The sequence below is a fragment of the Anabrus simplex genome, chromosome 2, assembly GCF_040414725.1.
Source record: "Anabrus simplex isolate iqAnaSimp1 chromosome 2, ASM4041472v1, whole genome shotgun sequence".
Taxonomy (NCBI): Eukaryota; Metazoa; Arthropoda; class Insecta; order Orthoptera; family Tettigoniidae; genus Anabrus; species Anabrus simplex.
In genome coordinates this window covers 976,013,660-976,036,353 of record NC_090266.1, presented here as the reverse complement: position 1 = coordinate 976,036,353, position 22,694 = coordinate 976,013,660, and the positions used below count along the sequence as shown (strand labels likewise).

General features: G+C 38.5%; 1 protein-coding gene across 3 annotated transcripts in view; it reads left to right on the top strand.

Moving 5' to 3' along the window:
• The window catches only part of Iml1 (GATOR complex protein Iml1), a 724,094-nt gene that overhangs the window by 213,039 nt on the left and 488,361 nt on the right, over positions 1-22,694 (top strand). For all 3 annotated transcript variants that reach the window (XM_067141784.2, XM_067141783.2, XM_067141785.2), the window contains exon 10: positions 7,485-7,703. In XM_067141784.2, the coding sequence (XP_066997885.1) occupies positions 7,485-7,703 (219 nt within the window). The remainder of the gene's footprint in view (positions 1-7,484; positions 7,704-22,694) is intronic.

The following is a 22,694-nucleotide window of genomic DNA, read 5'->3' as shown; positions in this document are numbered from 1 at the left end:
TCAATTCATAGACATGGTATAGAAAAAAAATGTTTTAACATGACTTTGGTAGTGAAAGAAGACTTGACAGCTACTCTAGTGATAGTAACAATTTCTGTTTGCAAGGAAGTGGAGAAATGTATTCACTATTGCATGTTTCTATGGTGACTGACATTGTAGTTTGATGTGTATATGTGCTGTGATCCCCCGAACTTACCTTGTTTACTTCATATTACACTACCTTCTGCCGGCCTTGTTTTTCGCTTACTGACTGCCATCTTGGACAATCAGCTGACTTTCCCGCTCCCCTGACATCAGCTCTATGTCCCGCAACTTCTAGATTGAACTCTAAGATCGTATAAATACTTGCCACCCAGCCAAACTCATCAGGTTGAACGAGAGGCCATTCCCCGCTGGATGTGTGAGCACATAACATTGGACAGAGCTGGCTCTCTGCTCCCATCGACTGCTGGTGTTCTTCAGGTGAGACATAGAGATCACATTATGCAAACATACCTTTCCATTCATCTTTGTCCGGATGGTGAGGGAGTTGGGAGAGTCACCAATTTAGAGAGCACTATTCTGTGTTCATGGCCTACGGATTTTTAAAGCAAGCTTGGACATACATACACCTTTCAGTGCAATCGAACGACTCCAACCTTTATAGCTAATTCAAATCTTCGCGTGTTTCGAGTTATTCCTTGAGAACATTCCAATAAGAACATTTTTCTTACTGGTCGTGTTTCTCGGTTTCCCTCATCCTCGTCCCGTCTCTCATTCTGTCCCATATCTTGTTTCAATTTTGAATGATTTATGGTACATAGATTTATGAGACACTTGTATAAGAATTTAGTTACCTTTGTCTAACTATGTAGATTAATGTCATAGTCAATCTTGCTGAATAAGGTTGTTTGTTACTCAAACTTGCATACTCTTTACTCCTTTGTTCTGTACATTCTTCTGGTAGATTATTCTTTGTAAAACAATTTTGGCACTAGTCTTTGTACATCTAGTGATCTGGATCCGCTATTTAAACTAAAGTTTGTCATCACCCTTTGTAATCTACTCACACTATATCTTGCCTCAACATCACTTGTGAAATTTGTCTCAAATTATCATTCGAATGATTTGTTATTCTTTTGTACCCCGCTGGTCCGTAGTGTACATACATTTATTGAAGTAAAGGTGGTGGTTGTTACATTTGAAACTATCTTTCCTTTAATTGTACACATTGCTACCACCCTTTTACATCCCAGATCACTCTGCACTTGTTTTCCACTGCACACAATAGTGTTTCGTTATTATTATCATCATTATTTTGGTCATTTATATTGATCTTAAACCTGTACTCTGTCGTCGAACTCAGACTTCGCCCCAGTGTACTGTAACATGTAAATGAAGCAAAATGTATTAAGACTAACATGAACACCTAATCTCCGAGCTAGAGGAATTAACCATGCACAGTTAAAATCCCCAACACGGCTGGGAAATGAACCTGGGGCCCTCTGATCCAGAGGTCCATACATAGACCATTCAACCAAGGAATTGTACTTGGAAATTCTAGAGTATGTTGTTGATAAAAGTCTTTAAGTAATTTCAGCAAAATACCGTATAATCTCGAATACCACCCACCACCGAATAAGACCCACACCCTTATTTTGAAAGAACAAAATTAAAAAAGTGAAGCCAAAATTATTTACAATCTTTTCTAACACACATTAAATGATTAGAAAATACAAATAAAAGTACCTAAACAAACATTTCCAGAACGATATCCAACGAGTTCATTCATCATCATAAGTACCAACTTTGGAACTTTCATCACCATCACCTTCCCACAAAATGTTTTCGTCGCTGCCATCCATAGCATTAGAAATGCTACATTTCCTGAAGCTCTTCCGTATGAGGTCTCCAGGGATATGATTCCATGCCATCAAAATCCATGAACACAGCAGCTGAAATTCCGGGCGCTGAATGCGACCAGTTGACGTCAGTGTGTGATTATCAGCCGCCATCCATTCTGTATACAGCGTTTTCAAGGCTGCTTTAAATGGACGGTTCACGCAGACATCCAGTGGCTGTAGCATAGACGTCATCCCGCCCGGAATGACTGCAAGGTCGGTTTCTCCATCCTTGATATGTTTCTTCACAGCGTCTGTTGTGTGGCCTCAGTAACTGTCGAGAACAAGCAAGCTCTTTTGTCCCAATAATGCACCAGGGCGACATTGCCAGACACACTTTACCCAGTCTTCCAAAAGTGAACTGTCCATCGAGCCGGAGTTCTGAGATCTGACGGTAACACCAGCGGGTAGATTTTTAGGAAGCGTCTTTCGCTTGAGAACAGCGTACGATGGCAATTTGGTTCCATCGGCGAGAATACACAACATTACCGTACACGTTGTTTTTCATTACCACCTGTTCTAATGGTAACACTTTTTGCACCCTTAACATTCACAGTCCTGTCCACTGGCATTTCAAAGTAGACTGGTGTCTGATCTGCATTGCCAGTTTGGGAAAGCAAATATGCATTTTCCTTCCGCAACCAAATTGTATGATACTGAAACGACAATAACTTCTCATCGTAGGCACCAGGAAGACGCTGTGAAATTGAGGTACGCCTTCGTATGCTCAACCCATTTCTTTTATAAAAATCACAAACCCATCCTCGGCTTGCCTTAAACCCTTCCGATCAAAGTTCCTTTCCGATCTCTAATGCCTTTAGCTGACACATTTCGGTTGACATACAATATCCCAATTTCCGCCTTTCTGTCACATATTTATAATTTTTTTTTTCAATTTCTGGAAACTGTAATCTCAGACCACAAAAAGCTCTACGATCACCACTACATGTTGACAGCGCATTTTTCTTCTTTCTCCAATCGCGAATACACGACTCGGCAATATCGTATTTCCTACCAGCGTCACAATTCCAATAATTTTGGCTTCCCGAACTACTTTCAGTTTCTCATTTGCAGTAAAAGATCGCAAACGCATTGTGGAATTCATGTTGATACTCCGAGAAAATGCGTGAGACTGACGCTAAGCGCGGAAGTAGCATATACTGAAAGCAGAGAGAGCATTGTTGCCAAGCAGTGCCGATGGTGATGCCCGATTCACGCGCATTCGGAAAGATAAATTTCCCAAAATTTTAAATAAGACCCGCATCCAATTTTGGAAGCAATATTTTCAAAAAAAAAAAAAACCCAGTGCGGGTGGTATTCAAGATTATACGGTAATTATGTAAATATTTAATGGATCGTAATATTTCAAGTGGAAATCCCATTTAGCTGCAAAAATTGATATGTTAAAAGTTTGGCAGGTTACTAGGCTTTTTTAAAATATTATTATACTTCACAGATGGTATGTCTAAGTAGTATTTGTAGTTTTGGGGATTAAAAATATGAACTTTTCTAAAATTAATCTAGCAGAAGGTGTATGTCACCCCTTAAATGAGCTGCTTTTCCTTAGGGTATACAGTATTGTATTAATTAGTGTTGATGGTTTTTATTTTGTTTTAATTTTTAAATAGGTGTTATAGCAGTAATTGTTGTTTATTTTGTGAGTTTTATTATTTTATAAATAGGCGTGGACATAAGTTCATGAAGAAATATAATGGATGTGTAGGTTGTGTATGTATGTTCAGTCCTCAGCCCTAAGGCTGGCTGGATCCTCAACAGCTCTGCGATCAGCTGTCATAGATGGCCTAGGCATCACTGAAGAGGCGCACTAGGGAAATGAGGAGCGAGGTAGTTTCCCGTTGCTTTCCTCACCAAGCCAGAAGTTGCTATTACATATCAGTCTGCCAAGCCCACTGAAATGCATGCATCAACCAACCCTATGAGCAACATTTTCACACCATTCATAGCAGGGACTGACTGCATAAGGAATGGCATTACTAGCATCGCTCATACCTCAGTCACTTTCATATTGTCAAAGCCAAGGATAAGACTGACAAGGGACACCTTTGACCTCGAACGCTCGGAACTGCATGAAACCATAACAAGCAATCATAAACTAAACAGTGGTCTGCTTCTTTTCCATGCCAAACTCTGCACTTGTCTGCTAGCGCCACTAGACGGTGGCATAGTGTAGCTGCACTAACTAGTGCTCCAGTTGCGTAAGTGGTATAGATGCAGTACGTATTTGTCTCTTGGAGTGTTCGCAAGTGGATTACTGTGTAAACTGTGTACAGTGCAGTGACATCATAAAGAGAATTAATCCTACATATGTGGTCCAAATATTAGGGACAAAGTTGCGACGTGCTGAATATGGAAATTACATCGGGGCCGAGGATATGGAGTTCACGGATATATTATATAACAATAATTCAGAAATATAATGGCAATGACACAGAAATACACGACGTTACACTGGATAAATATATGGATTTTGAAGGGCAGGAGGAACCTGAAACTGAAGGTGGCTCTTCAAGCAGTACACGGTATTCATCTCCAGAGCAACAGGAACAGTCAAGTCAAAGTGAGTACGAACTCTCTCCACCCAAAAAGATGAGGTCCAGTGTATTAAAATATATTGATGACAACGTACCAAAGAACATTTATGAGGACTATTACAATCGTAGCTTGAATTCCTATAGCAAACTAATGAAGCGCTATAAGTGCATCAAAAGTAAATCAAATTGCACATTATTTCTAAATTATGTGTCTAGGAAATGAGGAGCAGGTGCTCGTTTCAAAGGAAACAGACTGTCGTAATTACAAACTATAAAAGAGTATGTAATATCGCAATTTGACCGTGCAAGGAAGTATGGATCTACAGTTCACTACTGGCATCTGCAGATGTGGGCACTAAAAGGGGCTAAAATGGTTGGCTTGGTCAATTTCAAAGCTTCCATTTCCTTTATCGTCCGTCTCAAGGCTGAGTATGACATTTCATCCAGGCATATTACTACATTTGTCACACATAAGGACATAGAAGATGATAATATTATACGTCAGAAGGCACAACAGTTTGTGGAAGAAGTGAACATGTTTGTAACAGAGGAGGGTGCGGAGAAAGGTAATGTTTGGAACAGTGACCAGAGTCAATTCCAGTATGAAATGTCCTCAGCATCAACACTGTCCTACAGTGGAGAGAAAACTACAGGAGTGTGTTGCAGTCTGTACATAGCTCTACCCACAGCCACACAATTGATGTGGCTTTATCAGTGGCAGGCAGACTACCAAACAAGTTGTACATCTGTTTTCAAGAGACACAAGGCACTTTCGGTCCAAATATTTTAAAGAAACTTGCAACAACCTGTCCACGAAACATTCATGTGGAAGCAAGCAAAAGTGCAAAAATGACTAAAGAACACATGAAAAGATTTCTAACTTCAGTCCTTGGTGAACATGTAACAAATGAAAAGAGCCTATTGCTACGTGATTCCTGACCAGGTTATACAGATCGTACCTTTCTAGATGCAAGTTTTCCAAACAATGATGTTACGCTGGAGATATTGACACCGAAAACAACAAAATATTGCCAATCCCTTGTTTACTTCTTTCAGCAATATAAACTCTATATCTGAAGGCTTACTGATTTTGTAAGACTACAAGGTGCCAAACCACAAGTGAAGGTACATGATCGTTATTTCATCGTGAAACTTCACTGGGTGATTTACAATCAATTTGCAGCACCTACGTATAAGCCTATGTTGCAATATGCTTGGCGAAAGCCAGGTTTTGATATTGGACTGCGTGAATGCGAAAGTGATTTGGAATGTGATAACGTGGCTTTAGTGAGTGTGCACATTGTTCTCTCCCACTTTGTTTTAACCACTTCATGGAAATCCTGCATCTGCACTTTGAGGACTAATATAAGCACTTTCAGGTGTGTGGTGCTGCTGTATGTGTGTGTTTTGTGCTATTATAAGTGTTAGTGAAGGAGGAAGTAACCAAAAACTTAATGCACCATTAAATTACATATAATTTCCTTCCTATGGTATTGATATCTTTTTACTTTGTTTCTCTCTGTTAAAATGTTACTTGAGGTAGAATGCAACGTTTTGCATGGAAATGACGCACACCACTGTTTTGATTATGATTGCTTGTTATTCTAAGCATGGTTGCGTGCGGTTCCGAGCGTTCGAGGTCAAAGGTGTCCCTTGTGAGATAGGTCAATGAAAGTAACAAAATTGTTCTAGCCAATGCCAGAAGACATAGCGCAGTGTAAACACTAGGTCCCGCCAGCAAAGGCATATGTGTAGATTATCAATGTGTAGGTTATCAAGATAAAAAATAATTAAAATATACTCTCCATTCAAGGACAAGTTATAGAAACAAAATATTTGACATGTCTTTTGTAATGAGAGGAGACTTGACATCTCCTGAAGTGATAGTGACATTTTCTACTTGCAAGAAAGATGCAATGAACGGTTTTTATGTTAAATCAAGCTATGACGAGAGTTGATCGTTGAACGAGTTTGTGGTGAAAAAAAGTACCAAGTTGTCAGGTTAGGATACTATTTGTTTTCACTGTTGTTTTTAATTTAGATGGCTGATTTACTGAACTAATAAATTGACATTAAGGCATACATTTAGTTTGGAGGATTTCTGGTAAGCATTTGAGTGTATGTTGACGATTTTATTGTATTGACAGACTCAGGAGAAAATATTCAGTGAATTTCCTTGGACTTGAACATACAGGATGATTCAAAAGGTTGCGCAGGAACTGAAGTAACTCATAGAGAGGACAAAATACAACAGATTTCGAACAGGAATGTTATATTCTAGGATGAAACCCTGCATCAGGGCAAGCCTGGGAATGTCATGCTGAAGAGGTACCTGGACTTGTCGGTAATGATAGCAGTAGGCAAATTGACATCATAGTCTACAAGGAATCAGTGGGTGTGGGATATGTACTGGTAATAGACCCCACAGTTCATTTTGAAATCTCCACAGACCAGCCAGAAGACATTGATAAGGAAAAGAAACTGATCTATAAACCAACCATAATTTATTATAAAGATAAATTTGCATTGAAGGACATTAAAGTGATAGGATTAATGGTAAGAGGTCAAGGGATTAGTCCTTGATTCATTGTGAATTTTTAGAAATTGTTTAATTTAGATGTTCTAGAACTGCAAACTATTTCTTTATTAGCGTTACGAGGCTCCAATTTATTGTTCAGAAATCACTGCTACATGCTATAACTCTTGTAATTTCAGGACATTATAAGAATAATGTAATCAACAAATTTATAATTGTAAGCTGCAATTATACATTTCATTGTTTTTGTTATGCTTTGTCCATTGTGGCAATATTCAACTGAGGGAAGTTTTGTAAATAAATAAAAAAATTTAAAAATCTTTCACAGGACACTATAAGAATTACGCAATCAACAAATTTATAATCGTGAGCCATAATTATACATTTCACTGTTCTTGTTATGCTTTGTCCATTGTGGCAATATTCAGCTGAGGGAAGTTTTGTAAATAAATACATTTAAGAAAATCTTTTACTTAATTAGCAGCAATATTTTTATGTTTTCCTTTTATTTTACAGTTTTTATTCTACAAACAAAAAAGTTGCATATTCAAACTTTATTCCCAGAATAAAGCTACCTCCGAAGCGCTCAAAACCTGTGCCAACTCCCAATGGTAATCTTATTCAGGCATCAAAATCAAAACTTATTCAAGAGGATGATTGTATGCCGAATTCCCTGTTTGACTACGATGCATATGATGCTCAAGTATTTCAGTTACCACCTGTGCATTCAGCAAGGTAAGAGCCTCTTTTCTATAAATATATTTTTAGGTTTATTTTCCTATGTTGAATGAAATCAGATTCTCAAAATTAACTCCTTTATTTGGCCTATGCTGACGACTTGGTCTTAATGGCAGACTGTGCCGAAAGCCTGCAGTCTAACATCTTGGAACTTGAAAATAGGTGCAATGAGTATGGTATGAAAATTAGCCTCTCAAAGACTAAATTGATGTCAGTAGGTAAGAAATCCAACAGAATTGAATGTCAGATTGGTGATACAAAGCTAGAACAGGTCGATAATTTCAAGTATTTAGGTTGTGTGTTTTCCCAGGATGGTAATATAGTAAGTGAGATTGAATCAAGGTGTAGTAAAGCTAATGCAGTGAGCTCGCAGTTGCGATCAGCAGTATTCTGTAAGAAGGAAGTCAGCTCCCAGACGAAACTATCTTTACATCGGTCTGTTTTCAGACCAACTTTGCTTTATGGGAGCGAAAGCTGGGTGGACTCAGGATATCTTATTCATAAGTTAGAAGTAACAGACATGAAAGTAGCAAGAATGATTGCTGGTACAAACAGGTGGGAACATTGGCAGGAGGGTACTCGGAATGAGGATATAAAGGCTAATTTAGGAATGAACTTGATGGATGAAGCTGTACGCATAAACCGGCTTCGGTGGTGGGGTCATGTAAGGCGAATGGAGGAGGATAGGTTACCTAGGAGAATAATGGACTCTGTTATGGAGGGTAAGAGAAGTAGAGGGAGACCAAGACGACGATGGTTAGACTCTGTTTCTAACGATTTAAAGATAAGAGGTATAGAACTAAACGAGGCCACAACACTAGTTGCAAATCGAGGATTGTGGCGACGTTTAGTAAATTCTCAGAGGCTTGCAGACTGAACGCTGAAAGGCATAACAGTCTATAATGATAATGTATGTATGTATGTATTTATTTATTTCTCTCGCTATTTGCTTTACGTCACACCGGCACAGATAGGTCTTATGGCGACGATGGGATAGGCCTAGGAAGTGGAAGGAAGCGGCCATGGCCTTAATCAAGGTACAGCCCCAGCATTTGCCTGGTGCGAAAATGGGAAACCACGGAATACCATCTTGAGGGCTGCCGACAGTGGGGCTCGAACCCACTATCTCCCGATTACTGGATACATTTTTTTGGATTAATGGCCTTCAACATGATTTTAGAAAATATTTCTCCTGCAAGAGCCAGATGTTGTCGCTCTTTCAAGATATTAGCAATTGATTTTGCTAAAGCATTTGATGTAGTACCACATGACATTCTGATCCAAAAAATATGTGGAAACGAACATTGATAAAAGGTTGGTTCTGTGGATCCGGGTAAAGGTGGGACGTAAATACTCCGACAAAGTTTCTATAATGTTGGGAGTAATACAGGGTAGTGTTATAGGGCCACTGGCATTTACAGCACTTATCAGCGATCTTCCAAACAAAATTTGATGTGAATGCAGATTGCCAGAATTCGGGAGATGGTAGGTTTGAACCCCACTGTCGGCAGCCCTGAAAATGGCTTTCCGTGGTTTCCCATTTTCACACCAGGCAAAATCAAAACTTATTCAAGAGGATGATTGTATGCCGAATTCCCTGTTTGACTATGATGCATATGATGCTCAAGTATTTCAGTTACCACCGGTGCACGGCCGCTTCCTTCCCAGTCCTAGCCCTTTCCTGTCCCATCGTCGCCGTAAGACCTATCTGTGTCGGTGCGACGTAAAGCCAATAGCAAAAAAAGAATGCAGATTGTTTGTGGACAACTGCATAATATGCAGAAATATACAGAATGCCAATGATAATAGGTTATTAAAAGCTGATATAAATATACTCCATAAGTGGGCACTCTATAACACAATAAAAATAAATTCTCGAAAATGCAGTCTCATAAGAGTGGGAAAGAAACGTTGTCAAGGGGACTGATTAAACTTGAAAATATTTAAGGATTGTGAAGTGGACTGTATTGCCATGAGGCTGGTTCTCTCACAGGATGCAAGAAGGGATAATCATAGATAATGGTAAACTTGAGTAACTATATTAAACATTGTCATGTGAACAATCAATACATGCTGTATAGGTAGCTAATATACTGGTGCAGGACTAAGCTGCAAAATGCAGGGCTACGCTGCCACTAACACTCAAGCAAACATAACATCTCTGTCCATCATGTCCAGAGCTACCCCCACTCACTCACCCCCTCCCTCACACCCCCACACACACCGTAGCTGCTAGGGGACATCCGGAGGCCATCTAGTTGTGCCAGAGAGAAGCGCATCACACCAAAGGGAAGTGGTGCTACATACAGGCTAATGACAGATATACATTACTGTAATAATGCACAGGAACTTTCACTATTGTATTGGATCGGATGCTCTAGTACAGAGTGACTCATGCAAGTACCTATTAATCCATGTAAAGAGAGATCTAAAATGGGACACCAACATAGGAAGTGTAATTACTAAAGCATACAAGTCCTTACACTTTGTGATGAGGGTGCTAAAGGGCAGCAGTTCCCAGGCGAAGGCGCAGGGCTATATATATCATGCATTAGGCCAGTCCTGGAATATGGAGCAGCCGTATGGGATCTATACCAAACAAGACTCATTAATGACTTGAGATGGTGCAGTGAAAGGCTGCAAGATTTGTGCTTAACGATTCCAATCCTAGAAGTAGTGTGACAAGTATGGTAGAAAAACTTGGATGGGAGATCCTGGGGTCTAGAAGGAAACAAACACTGGTATGTGCCATGTATAATGCCTACATGAATAAACCAGCTTGGGGAGAGTTCAACTGTCGACTAGAAAAGCCCTGCTACTTACGCAGGACATATCATCCCCATAAAGGAAAAGGTAGATCGCAGAAAACTAACTATGGTAAATCTTCAATTGTAAATTGGGAAATTGATGATTGGAACGCATTACCTGCAAATGTATTAGAGCCTTTTCCAAAAAATCAATCCCTGCTGATCTGCATTTACGGCAGTCGCCCAGGTGGCAGATACCCTGTGTGTTGTTTTCCTAGCCTATTCTTGAATGATTTCAAAGAAATTGGATATTTATTGAATATCTCCCTTGGTAAGTTATTCCTATTCGTAATTCCCCTTCTTATAAACGAATATTTGCTCCAGTTTGTCCTCTTGAATTCCGTATTTTTCTTCATATTGTGATCTTTCCTACTTTTAAAGACACCACTCAAACTCATGCATCTACTAATGTCATTCCACGCCATCTCACCGCTGACAGCTCAGAACATACCACTTATTGCAAGAGACAATTCTCATGATTGATCCATATACAAGCTTGTATTGAATAGGTGGTGATAATAGAATAAATTACTTTTGTGATAATTTGCTTACATACCACTTAGTCAAGCAGTTCGTCTTCTTTCTCCCAAGTCTTTCCAGCTCAAACATTGCAACATTTTTGTAACGCCACTCTTTTGTCGGAAATAACCCAGAACATATCGAGCTGCTTTTCATTGGATTTTTTCCAGTTCTTGAATCAAGTAATCCTGGTGAGGGTCCCATATACTGGAATCATACTCTATTTGGGGTCTTAACAGAGACTTGTATGCCCTCTCCATTACATCCTTACTACAACCCCTAAGTACCATCATAACCATGTGCAGAGATCTGTACCCTTAATTTACAATCCCATTTATGAGATTACCCCAATGAAGATCTTTCCTTATATTAACACCTAGGTACTTACAGTGATCCCCATAAGAAACTTTCACCCCATCAATGTAGTAATTAAAACTGAGATGACTTCTCCTATTTGTGAAACACACAACCTGACTTTTAACCCTGTTTATCATCATACCATTGCCTGCTGTCCATCTCACAACATTATCGAGGTCATTTTGCAGTTGCTCACAATCTTGTACCTTATTTATTACTCTATACAGAATAACATCATCTGCAAAAAGGCTTATCTCTGATTCCACTTCTTTACTCATATCATTTATATATGTAAGAAAACATAAAGGTCCATTAACACTACCTTGAGGAATTTCCCCTCTTAATTATTACAGGGTCAGATAAAGCTTTGCCTACTCTAATTCTCTGAGATCTTTCTAGAAATACAGCAACTCATTCTGTCACTCTTTTGTCAAGTCCAATTGCACTCATTTTTGCCAGTAGACACCCATGATCCACCCTATCCAATGCCTGAGACAGGTCAATCGCCATACAGTCAATTTGTCCTGAATCCAAGATATCTGCTATATCTTGCTGGAATTCTACAAGTTCAGCTCCAGTGGAATAACCTTTCCTAAACCCAAACTGCCTTCTGTCAAACCAGTTATTAATTTTGCAAACATGTCTAATGTAATCAGAAGGAATGCTTTCCCAAAGCTTACATGCAATGCATGTTAAACTCTCTGGCCTGTAATTTTCAGCTTTATGGCTATCACCCTTTCCTTTGTACACAGGGGTTAGTAACTCTCCATTCATTTGGTATAGCTCCTTCATGCAAACAATAATCAAATAAGTACTTCAGATATGGTACCATATCCCAACTCATTTTCTTTATATATCCCCAGAAATCTTATCAATTCCAGTCGCTTTTCTTGTTTCAACTTTTGTATCTTACTGTAAATGTCATTGTTAACATAGGTAAATTATAATACTTCTTTAGCTTTAGTCACCCCCTCTATCTGGATATTATCCATGCAACCAACAATCTTTACATACTGCTCACTGAATACTTCTGCCTTTTGAAGATCCTCACATACACACTCCCCTTGTTCATTAATGATTCCTGCATTGTCCTTCTTGGAACCTATTTCTGCCTTAACGTACCTATACATACTCTTCCATTTGTCATTAAAATTTGTTTGACTGTCATTTCTGCTTGCTGTCATGTTATCCTTAACTGACTTCTTTGCTAGATTCAGTTTCAATTTCTCCTTACTTCCACAGCCATTTCTAACTCTATTTCTTTCCATTCTACTCTTCCTTCTTAGTCTCTTCATTTCTCTGTTATAATAAAGTGGGTCTTTAGCATTCCTTACCACCTTTAAAAGTACAAACCTGTTTTCACATTCCTCAACAATTGCGTTGAACCCATCCCAGAGTCTGTTTACATTTTTATTTATCGTTTTCTACCGATCATGGTTACTTTCTTGCCTGCTTTATCAGTCATATGGTAATGCCTAATAGTCCCACTTTTGAGACTTTCCTTTCTATCACATTTATTTTTAACTATGACAAAAACAGATTCGTGATCACTAATACTTTGGTTTCTGTATAAAGCTCATCTTGTTTTTCTGGCACCATCATCATCGTCATTATCTAAAGGCTTCGCCTTGTCGCTGCAACCATTGATCTCTTCTTTCTGCGATCCTTTTCATCTCTCCATAACCTTGGCATCCCATCATCTCAACTACCTCTTCAATGATCTTCTTCCGTGGTTTCCCTCTGCCTTTCTTTCCCATCACCTTGCCTTCGAACAAGTTCGAAGTTATTATGCCGGAGAATGTGACCGAAAAGTGACGCTTTTCTCCTTTTTATCGTTGTTATTAAATGTCTGGGTGTTTATTTCTCTAAGCACTGCTTCATTAGTTTTCTTCTCAATTCAGCTAGTTCTTGTCATCTTCCTCCATAGCCACATTTCCACTGCCTCTAGTCGTTTCACGTCCTTCAAGAGAGTCCATCCTTCACAGCCGTATAACAGCACACTCCAAATGAACGTTTTGATAAATAATTTATTTTGTTCAGTATTTAAGGATTTATTAGTTAAGAGCTGCTTCTTCTCCTCAAAGGCTTTCTTACACAGGGAAATCCTTCTTTTTATTTCCACAGTGCATCTGTTGTCATCGGTAATAACTGATCCTAAGTAGCAGAACTTGTGCACCTGTTTTAATAAAATATTTCCAATTCTGGGCTGTGCCTCTGGCTTCATTTTAGATTTGCTTACAACCGTAACATTAGCTTTATTTACATTAATGTTAAGTTGGAAATCTTTTAAGATGGATGTTAATTTGTTGAGCATGGTCTGCATGTTCTTCTCATTGTCAGCCAGAAGTGCAGTATCGTCGGCAAATCTAATACAGTGTACAGTTGTTCCATTTATTTTAATGCCAGGTGTTTTGGATTTAAAAATTTTCGTGGCCTCTTCAATGTACAGATTAAATAGAAATGGTGATAAGGAACACCCCTGTCTTACTCCTTTCCTGATTCTCACCTTGCATACTTTATATTGATGTAGAGGTTAAGTGTTGCTTTTCTGTCTTTCCAGTCCAAATTAATGTCCTTCATAATTTTGAACAGTCTTTTCTGGCACCATGTCCAGTATATTCTTCCCTCTAGTTGGTTCCATCAATTTCTGAATCAGCTATTCTTCCCATATTAACTTATTTACCATTTGTTGGTCATGCTTCCTGTTGTTCGCATTACCTTCCCAACTGACATTTGGTAAATTGAGATCTCCCACTACAATCACATTCCTTTCAATGTCATTTCCCACGTCGCTGATTATCTTATCAAATAATTCTGAATCAGCATCAGCGCTACCCTTTCACGGTGTGTGCACTCCAAAGACATCAAGTTGCCCATTATCTTTAGAAATGAGCCTTACACCTAGAATTTCATATTTGTGTTCTTTAACTTTTCGTAGCTTACAGATTCTTCTTTCACAAATGAATGCTCCCCCTCCTGACATTCCTATCCAGTCTCTACGATACACACTCCAGTTCTGTGAGAAAATTTCTGCATCCATTATATCATTTTTCAGCCATGATTGAACTATTACAATAACTGTTAAGTATATATATCTATTAAATTACTTAATTCTATTCCTTTCTTTACAGTACTTCTACAGTTCAACACTAACACTTTTATGTCATCCCTACTTGATTTCCAGATCCATGAACTCTTATCACCGCTCCCTAGACAACCCCATTTCCCTGAATGTACCTGCCTATAACCCTTCTAAACAAATTTCCTAACTTATACGTACCACTGCGGTTTAAGTGAAGGCCATCAGAGCGCAGATCCCTATCTACTACCCACCCATTAGGATCTAGAAATTTCACTCCCAGTTTCCCACATACACACTCCATAGTCTCATTTAAATCAACAATCACCTTCCAGTCAGTATCCCTCCTACACAGTATTCCACTGATAACAATCTCCGCTTCCTGAACCTTCACCCATGCTGCATTTACCAGATCCCACACATCCCCAACTATGTTAGTACTTATACTTGCTTGCCTTACATTGTTGGTACCAACGTGAAACACTACCACCTTCCCTCCTTCTTCATTTAACTTTCTTCAGCATCTGCTTCAACCTAATTCCTGGATAACACTACCCTGGTTCCCTTTCCTCCACACACTTTACCCATATGTCTAACAATGGAATCCTCCATGACCAGAGCCTTAACCCTACCCACCTCATTTGATTCCTTCCCTTCTTGGTCAGCCATGTCTTTCCTGACATGACAGCAGCAAAAGCTACTTCCTCCACCCTTTTCTCCCCCCCTCCGAATGACCCTATTCCACCTATCTTTTCCTTTCCTCTACTCTACCTCTACATTTCCCTTTCCTACCTTTTCCCTTCCTCCTACTTCCACTCTTCTCAGCAACAGTTTCCTGTTCCTCATCTTCCTTCTGTTGTTCTAACTGCAGTGACTTGTACCAATTTCTCACAGACACCTGTCCTGAATTCTGATTCTGAATAGAGCCCTTAGCCTGCAATCTCCTTCCCCTTAGAATATTAAACCACCTGTCTTCTACAATTCGCCCCTTTCCTTTTGGCCCCTCTTTTATACCTACTGTATCCTGTACATTGTATGAGGGAGGCCTACCTTCCATTCTGTCTTCTGAGAGAATCCTAATTATCTCCCTCAAACTCTCCAACTCCTCCCTTATACTCCTTTATGCCTGACCACACCCACAGTTCCTACACTTGCACTCCGTAGTCATTCTTTACGGAAAAATGAAATTTAAAGGAAAAATAAATAACTTATTATGTGCAGAAAAAAAGTGAAAGGAAAGAAATATTGTCTAGGAGAGTACACGAAGATCACACGACCACTACAATACTACTTAGTCGTACTATATTACTATCGTACAACACCCTAAAAGGATTAAAACTGCCGTTAATTACTGAATACCGAAAGGAATACACAAGAATTACACAGTTCTTAACTGCAGTTAAACCTATCCTACTTAAACAACAACACTGAGCTCGATAGCTGCAGTCGCTTAAGTGTGGCCAGTATCCAGTATTCGTTTGATAGTGGGTTCGAACCCCACTGTCGGTAGCCCTGAAGATGGTTTTCCATGGTTTCCCATTTTCACACCAGGCAAATGCTGGGGCTGTACCTTAATTAAGACCACGGACGATTCCTTCCCACTCCTAGCCCTTTCCTATCCCATCATCACCATAAGACCTATCTGTGTTCTGTATCGGTGCGACGTTAAGCAGCTTGCAAAAAGAAAAGTTACAACAACAGAATTCTAGTAAGACAGTTTCTACAGATACTTCTACTATGCACACAAATATTTTACAATAGAATAAGTACACTAATTTCTAATAAGATACTACAATACAGTACAATAATTTTAAACTACGTTCAGACGTACCTAATTACAATTTTTTACTACTAAGCACAAACGGAAATGAAAATTGCAAGTTTGTAATTCACAAGAACTACTCAAAGATTACGATCAAAGCTAAATGTGCAGGCAGATTAATTATTAGTACTATTTTATTCTACTATGCTGTGATAGATACACATGAAAGATAGACACAAAGATACACACGAATATAGAAGGCAAGATACTACCTAAATATACCGTATTTACACTACAGTTCTCAACTGAAATATGGTTATATGATTTTTACAACTGGTGGATTACTATTTTTTTCCCTACTATGCGGGATGGAGAATATAAGTGTCCTTAAATGCTAAAAAATAAGAGGTTGTTTACAATAATTTCTGTCAAAACTATGCCGGGGACTTGAACTGCAATATTATTGGGATATAGGAATGTATTATTAACTTTTACTCAATGAATAAACAAAGGTGCAAAGTCTACAGATTATTGGAATACAGTAATCAGCTGATTCATGTATTTGATCACTCAGCAACAATATTCTCTTTGATCTCATGGGAATGCAGCAAACATTCGTCAACAATCCAAAGGCTGTTGAGTAATTATCCAGTGAAATACTGTGTATTCTCTTTAACTTCTTTTTAAATCGAAGTTTACAGGTGTATCGTGTTATTTAATTGAATAAATTATTACCTTCATGAGAGTTTGAATGGATATCTATACTAAATACCGGCAAAGCTGCAGATGTTACAACTCCTTATGAAATCTGCCTTTGTAAGTATTATACCAACGAACCTACAGATATTTAAAAATAATTTTAAAAAGAGTTATTATTACCACCTAAACCTAAATTCAAAACGAAGTACACCTAGCTAGCCTACTTAACCTAGAAAACATAATCTAACTGGACACCAACTGAACTACTTGTTATAAAATTCAAATAAATATCACTACTCCCAGTTTCTACCAATAAGCACTAAATACCAATATATAAACAGTTCGAAATGGATCATACACACACAAAATGTACGAGGCTTCAAGAATAGACTCTAGAATTCTGTAAATTGTGTTTAAATTTCTATGTGATGGTGTCATATTTTAATGCAATGCTCAACCCACTGTAAATTGTAGTATTAAGGCATCTGAATTATTTAAGCTATGTGTGAATTTGTGTATGAATGTGCTGTATTTACAGTGCTAAGATAATAGAAATTTGACTGCTCAGTCTACTGTAATTCATAGTTTAAAATTTTGAAATACTTAAGGTACATGTGAATTTATATATGACAGTGTTGTAATGTTAAGCTAGTAGCAAGCTCAACCTGCAGTATTGTAAGCCGTTGTGTTAAGCACTGGAAATACTTAAGTTGTTTATGAATTTGTATATTGTGATGCTGGATTTAGTATGTTAAACTAGTAGTATTTCTTGTAATATTTTCTTTCCTTGGAATTGGTGTTGTACTCTTGTTGTTGTTGTTGTTGTTGTTGTTGTTGTTGTTTCATTAACTTAACTATTGTGGTTTGGCTGTTTTAATGGTCCATATTGACTACAATCTCTACTCCAATAAATATACTTTGATATTTGAAATCAACCTTGTTAATATTTCTTCATCTTAAGATGCCGTCTGCAAACGGAGGTAGACGATCCACACGACCAGCTCTGATCTTGACGTTGGAGCCATGCCATCTGAATTTATTGGAATATCTCTCAGCATCTTTAATGCAGTGGTTTCCCATTGCCTTCTGCATCCTAATGTCGTTGACCAAACTGGTTCCTCCGCCTTTGGGAACAATTTCTTGTCCTCAGGACAATATATTGCCCTTACCCATACCCGCTCATCCACTCTCAAAGAGACTGTTGGGACTTGGTATAAGGGATCTCCTTATACTAGGAGATAATCAGTCCCTTCATTTGTTAGCCGCCTGCATGTAAAATATTATTTTTATATGCAGTCGTTGCCCCCTCTCTACCGCGGGGAGGTGAATGTCAGGATTTCACCGTCACTGAAACAAGGACCAAATGGCAATTCCTTGTTTCTCTGGTTCTTTAGAGAGGTGTTAATATTTAGAGTTATTTAATTATTTATTATCACCTAATACACCGTACATGTTTTGAGGACCTTATTGTCCTCTTCCTGAGCGTTTTTTTCACACTACTAAATATCTCTTACTTATTTACTTATTATTAAACACCAATCTTATTCTTAAGAAATCCTTTTGTAACCTGTATGGCATATTTAATTCTAAACATCTCTTAATATATGTCATAAATAAAATATGTCTTAAATGTTATAAATAAACACAAAACTATTCTATTTACAATCTTAATAAAATGCCAGCCTTGTCTACTACCTACATATTTAATCAATTTATTAAAATTACCGTCTCTTAAAAATTACTGAAATCTTCCAACCCAGAGTTTACGCCTGCTAAATGTTGCGGCTACTTCCATCTGTCTTCGAATACTCCCTAGAGTGGCAGCTTCTCATTCCACAATGAACTATAAGAAAAAAACCTGTCTTAAAACCCATCCCTTATAGAATATATTAGAATATTTAGAATACTTTGGGAAATTTCCAATTGATTTCCTGAATGTACTGTTGACTACACATAAACATTATTGGCCGTGACCTTAGCATGGGGCAACATGCCTACCAGTAGAACATCGATACCAGGATTAATATCTTACTCCTCCATTTGCATATAGAACAATGATTGTTTTTGACACCCAAATCTGAAACCTAACCAAGAATATTAATATCACTACTCCTCACAGGATAGGATGGCATGGAAAGCTACATCAAACCAGCGTATGGACTAATGACTCAAACAACAACAAATTTTATAATGCTGGATTATGAGAGGAATACTTCTATATACTTCTGTCAGACTCACGATTGTCAGTTGCTCTATTTAAAGTTTAGTGCATTCATTTTGCCCTTGACTTCCGTTGGTTGTTTCACAATTTAAAACAAATATGAGCCTGTTACCTTGAAGAGGCACGCACGGGGAAGGAGGGCGGGTAGAGGGGAACTTGAGCGCTTCCGGACATAGCTCATTTGAAAGGAAGGGGTGAACACTCATGGACACTGATATTCTAGATTATTTCTTTCTTCTCTTCCTCCTTATGTATCTTCTTGTTAATTTAAATAGTATATTCTCCTTGTTCGATGTCTCATTTAAATTTAATTTGTTTCTTTCCTTCTGTGCTAAATAAATCCTTATTTTTTCCGTAATTTCCATAAGCTTACCTTTCTTAACTATATATAATATCCTCATATCCTTCTCCACATTTGTAAATTTATGATTGTGCTCTGCATGTGCTCTCCCATTGCTAAAACCCTTCTATGCTTTACCGTGTTTACATGCTCTAAATACCGTATCTCCTGATTGTCTGATATACTGACTCGTTGTGAATTGAACAGAATTTTGTTATTATTATTATTATTATTATTATTATTATTATTATTATTATTATTATTATTATTATTATTATTATTATTATCTGTTTTGTAAGCAATTTCTATCCCTTGTTTACAAAATATCTTTGCTAATCCATATGAATGCCTGTTATTAAACGTGATCAGCTCAATGCTGTTCTTTTTTTCCTGTTCCTTAATCAAGTTCATTTTTAGTTTATTCATTATTTTATTCTTTATCCTATTGACATACTGCCTTGAATATCCATTCTTATTCACAATATTATGTACTATTTCCATTTCACTTTCAAAGTCTTGTTTATTTAGTGGGATCCTAAATGCGCTGTTGATTAAACTATAAAATGTTGCTTTCTTATGCTGCCCCAGGTGGTTGGAGTCGCTTCTAATAGTAGAGTCAGTCTGCGTCTGTTTTCTCAAAGTTTTGTATTCAAATCTCCTGTTCTTCTTGCTTATTGTGACATCTAAGTAATTAAGAGATTTCTTTTCCTCAGACTTTATTGGGAATTTGATATCTTCATCTAATTCATTGACTAACTCTAATAAATTGTTATGTTCTAACTTCTTCTCATCCATAATAATACAAATTTTATCTACAAACTCACAAAGTATTACTTGAACAGATATGATGGACAATGCTAAAGACCTGGGGAAATTCTGTCCCTCCTCCAGGTTTCTCCAGCACAAATTTCCTCTGGAATAAAATTAGAATCTTGTATGCAACCATGGAAGAACTACTGTAACAACATCTAACCATCTGAGCTCCAAATGCTTTTAGAACTACTGCAGCTAACCGATGGATTTTAAGGACAATTAATACAGAGTGCAGAAAAACCTATCACCTCTGCATACACTTGTCTCATGTTAGAGAACTTGTCACATTATTGGAGACAGATTTAGTGCAGTCAGCCAGTGACAGTGGCATCAAATCATATGTTCTCAGATAAAGATACCATAGATTAAAGTGTAGTATGAAGGCGGTTCAAGTATAAATGGGAATTTGAATGTACCGCTGCTGTTAGTAATAATTCTGAGGTGGGGCTTTGCCAGGATGTTGGTGGGGGTGTCTGGAGAAGAAGTTTGCGCACGCAAACGGCGGTGGAGAACTGGGCTGCTTCAGTACGCCATGAGTGAGCAAGAGGTGCACACATCTGTTGCGCAACGCATCATTTCAAATTTCTCACAAAGGAGGGCACCAAACCTTCCGAAATTTTGAGACTGCTCTGCATACAGTTTGGGGAAGAAATACTTTTGCAGATTCGAGTGTATACGTGGGCTAAAAAATTTGTGGCAGGAAGAGAAGCTGTGGAAAGTGAACCTCATGAAAGGAGACCACTGGCAAGCATCACTGCAGACACCATTGTTACCATTCGTGACATTAATGGTGAAGATAAAAGTTTTGCAAATTGTTTTAGCTGTAGGAATAAGTTATGGAAGTGTTCAAACCATCATCCGAGATGAGCACAATTTCAGAAAATTGTCTGCCAGGTAGGTTCCTCATCTCCTCAACCAGGAACAAAAAACTTTACACCAGGAAGTTTTTCAGAGACTCGTGTATCGCTACGAGGAGGAAGGAGAGAATTTCTGCATCATATTGTGACTTGTGATGAAACTTGGGTGGATCATTACACCCGAGTCAAAGCAAGCAAGCATCGAGTGGCGACGAAGAGACGAATCAGGTCCGGTCAAGACCAAAACATGCCCATCTGCTGTAAAGATGCTTGCAACCGTTTTCTGGGACTCCATAGGCGTTTTGCTGGTGGATTTTCTTCTCTAACAAAGGACAATTAATGCAGCCTATTACTGTCGCCTTTTGCATGAAGCAAAAGCTGCGTATCGCAACAAGCGACGCTGGCAACCGATCCGGAACGTCATTCTTCTCCATGACAATGCAAGGCCTCATACTGCCGCTTTAACACGGTAAAAACTGGAGGATTTTCACTGGACACCTCTGGAACACAGTCCAGATTTATGCCCTGCAACTACCGTTTGTTTGGACCACTCAGACAAGACTTAGGAGGACAGCTGTTCGATGACAATGCAAGTGTAGAAGAGTTCGTGCCCAACTGACTCCGCACACGTCCCTCTTCTTTCTATCAGGACGGCATCAAAAACTTACCAATCCGATGGAGAAAATGTGTATCGAAGGCAGGACACTATGTAGAAAAGTGATCATTAAATGTGTATTTTTTTAGTTGATGCAATAAATTTTAAAAACTAATTCCTGTTTATATTTGATCCACCCTCGTAACTACCAAGCTAGTTGGCTATGCGGTTAGGGACGCGTAGCTGTGAGCTGGAATTCAGGAGGTAGTGGGTTTGAACCCCACTGTCAGCAGCCCTGAAGATAGTTTTCCATGATTCCCATTTTCACACCAGGTAAATGCTGGGGTTGTATCTTAAGGCCACAGCCACTTACTTTCCTCTCCTATTTTCCTCTCCCATAGTCGCCATAAGACCTATCTGTGTCAATGCGACGTAAAGCAGCTTGTAAATAAATTTAAAAAATTTAATAACTGGGAGGAACAAACAAGTGAAAATCAAGTAATACTGTATATAGAAATATACGAACATGGAAAGGAACACATAATATACTGCTGTGCAAACCTTAAGGACAAGATAGATAAAGCAGCATAACATATCAACTACTCAGTGGAAATGTCCAACTCGTTGGCTGAATGGTCAGCATACTGGCCTTTCGTTCAGAGGGTCCCGGGTTCGATTCCTCGCCGGGTCAGGGATTTCAACCTTCATTGGTTAATTCCAGTGGCCCGGGGGCTGGGTGTTTGTGCTGTCCCCAACATCCCTGCAACTCACACACCACACACAACACTATCGTCCACCACAATAACACGCAGTTACCTACACATGGCAGATGCCGCACACCCTTATCGGAGGATCTGCCTTACAAGGACTGCACTCGGCTAGAAGTAGCCACATGAAATTAATAACTCAGTGGAAATGAATGAAAGTGCACTAACTTAT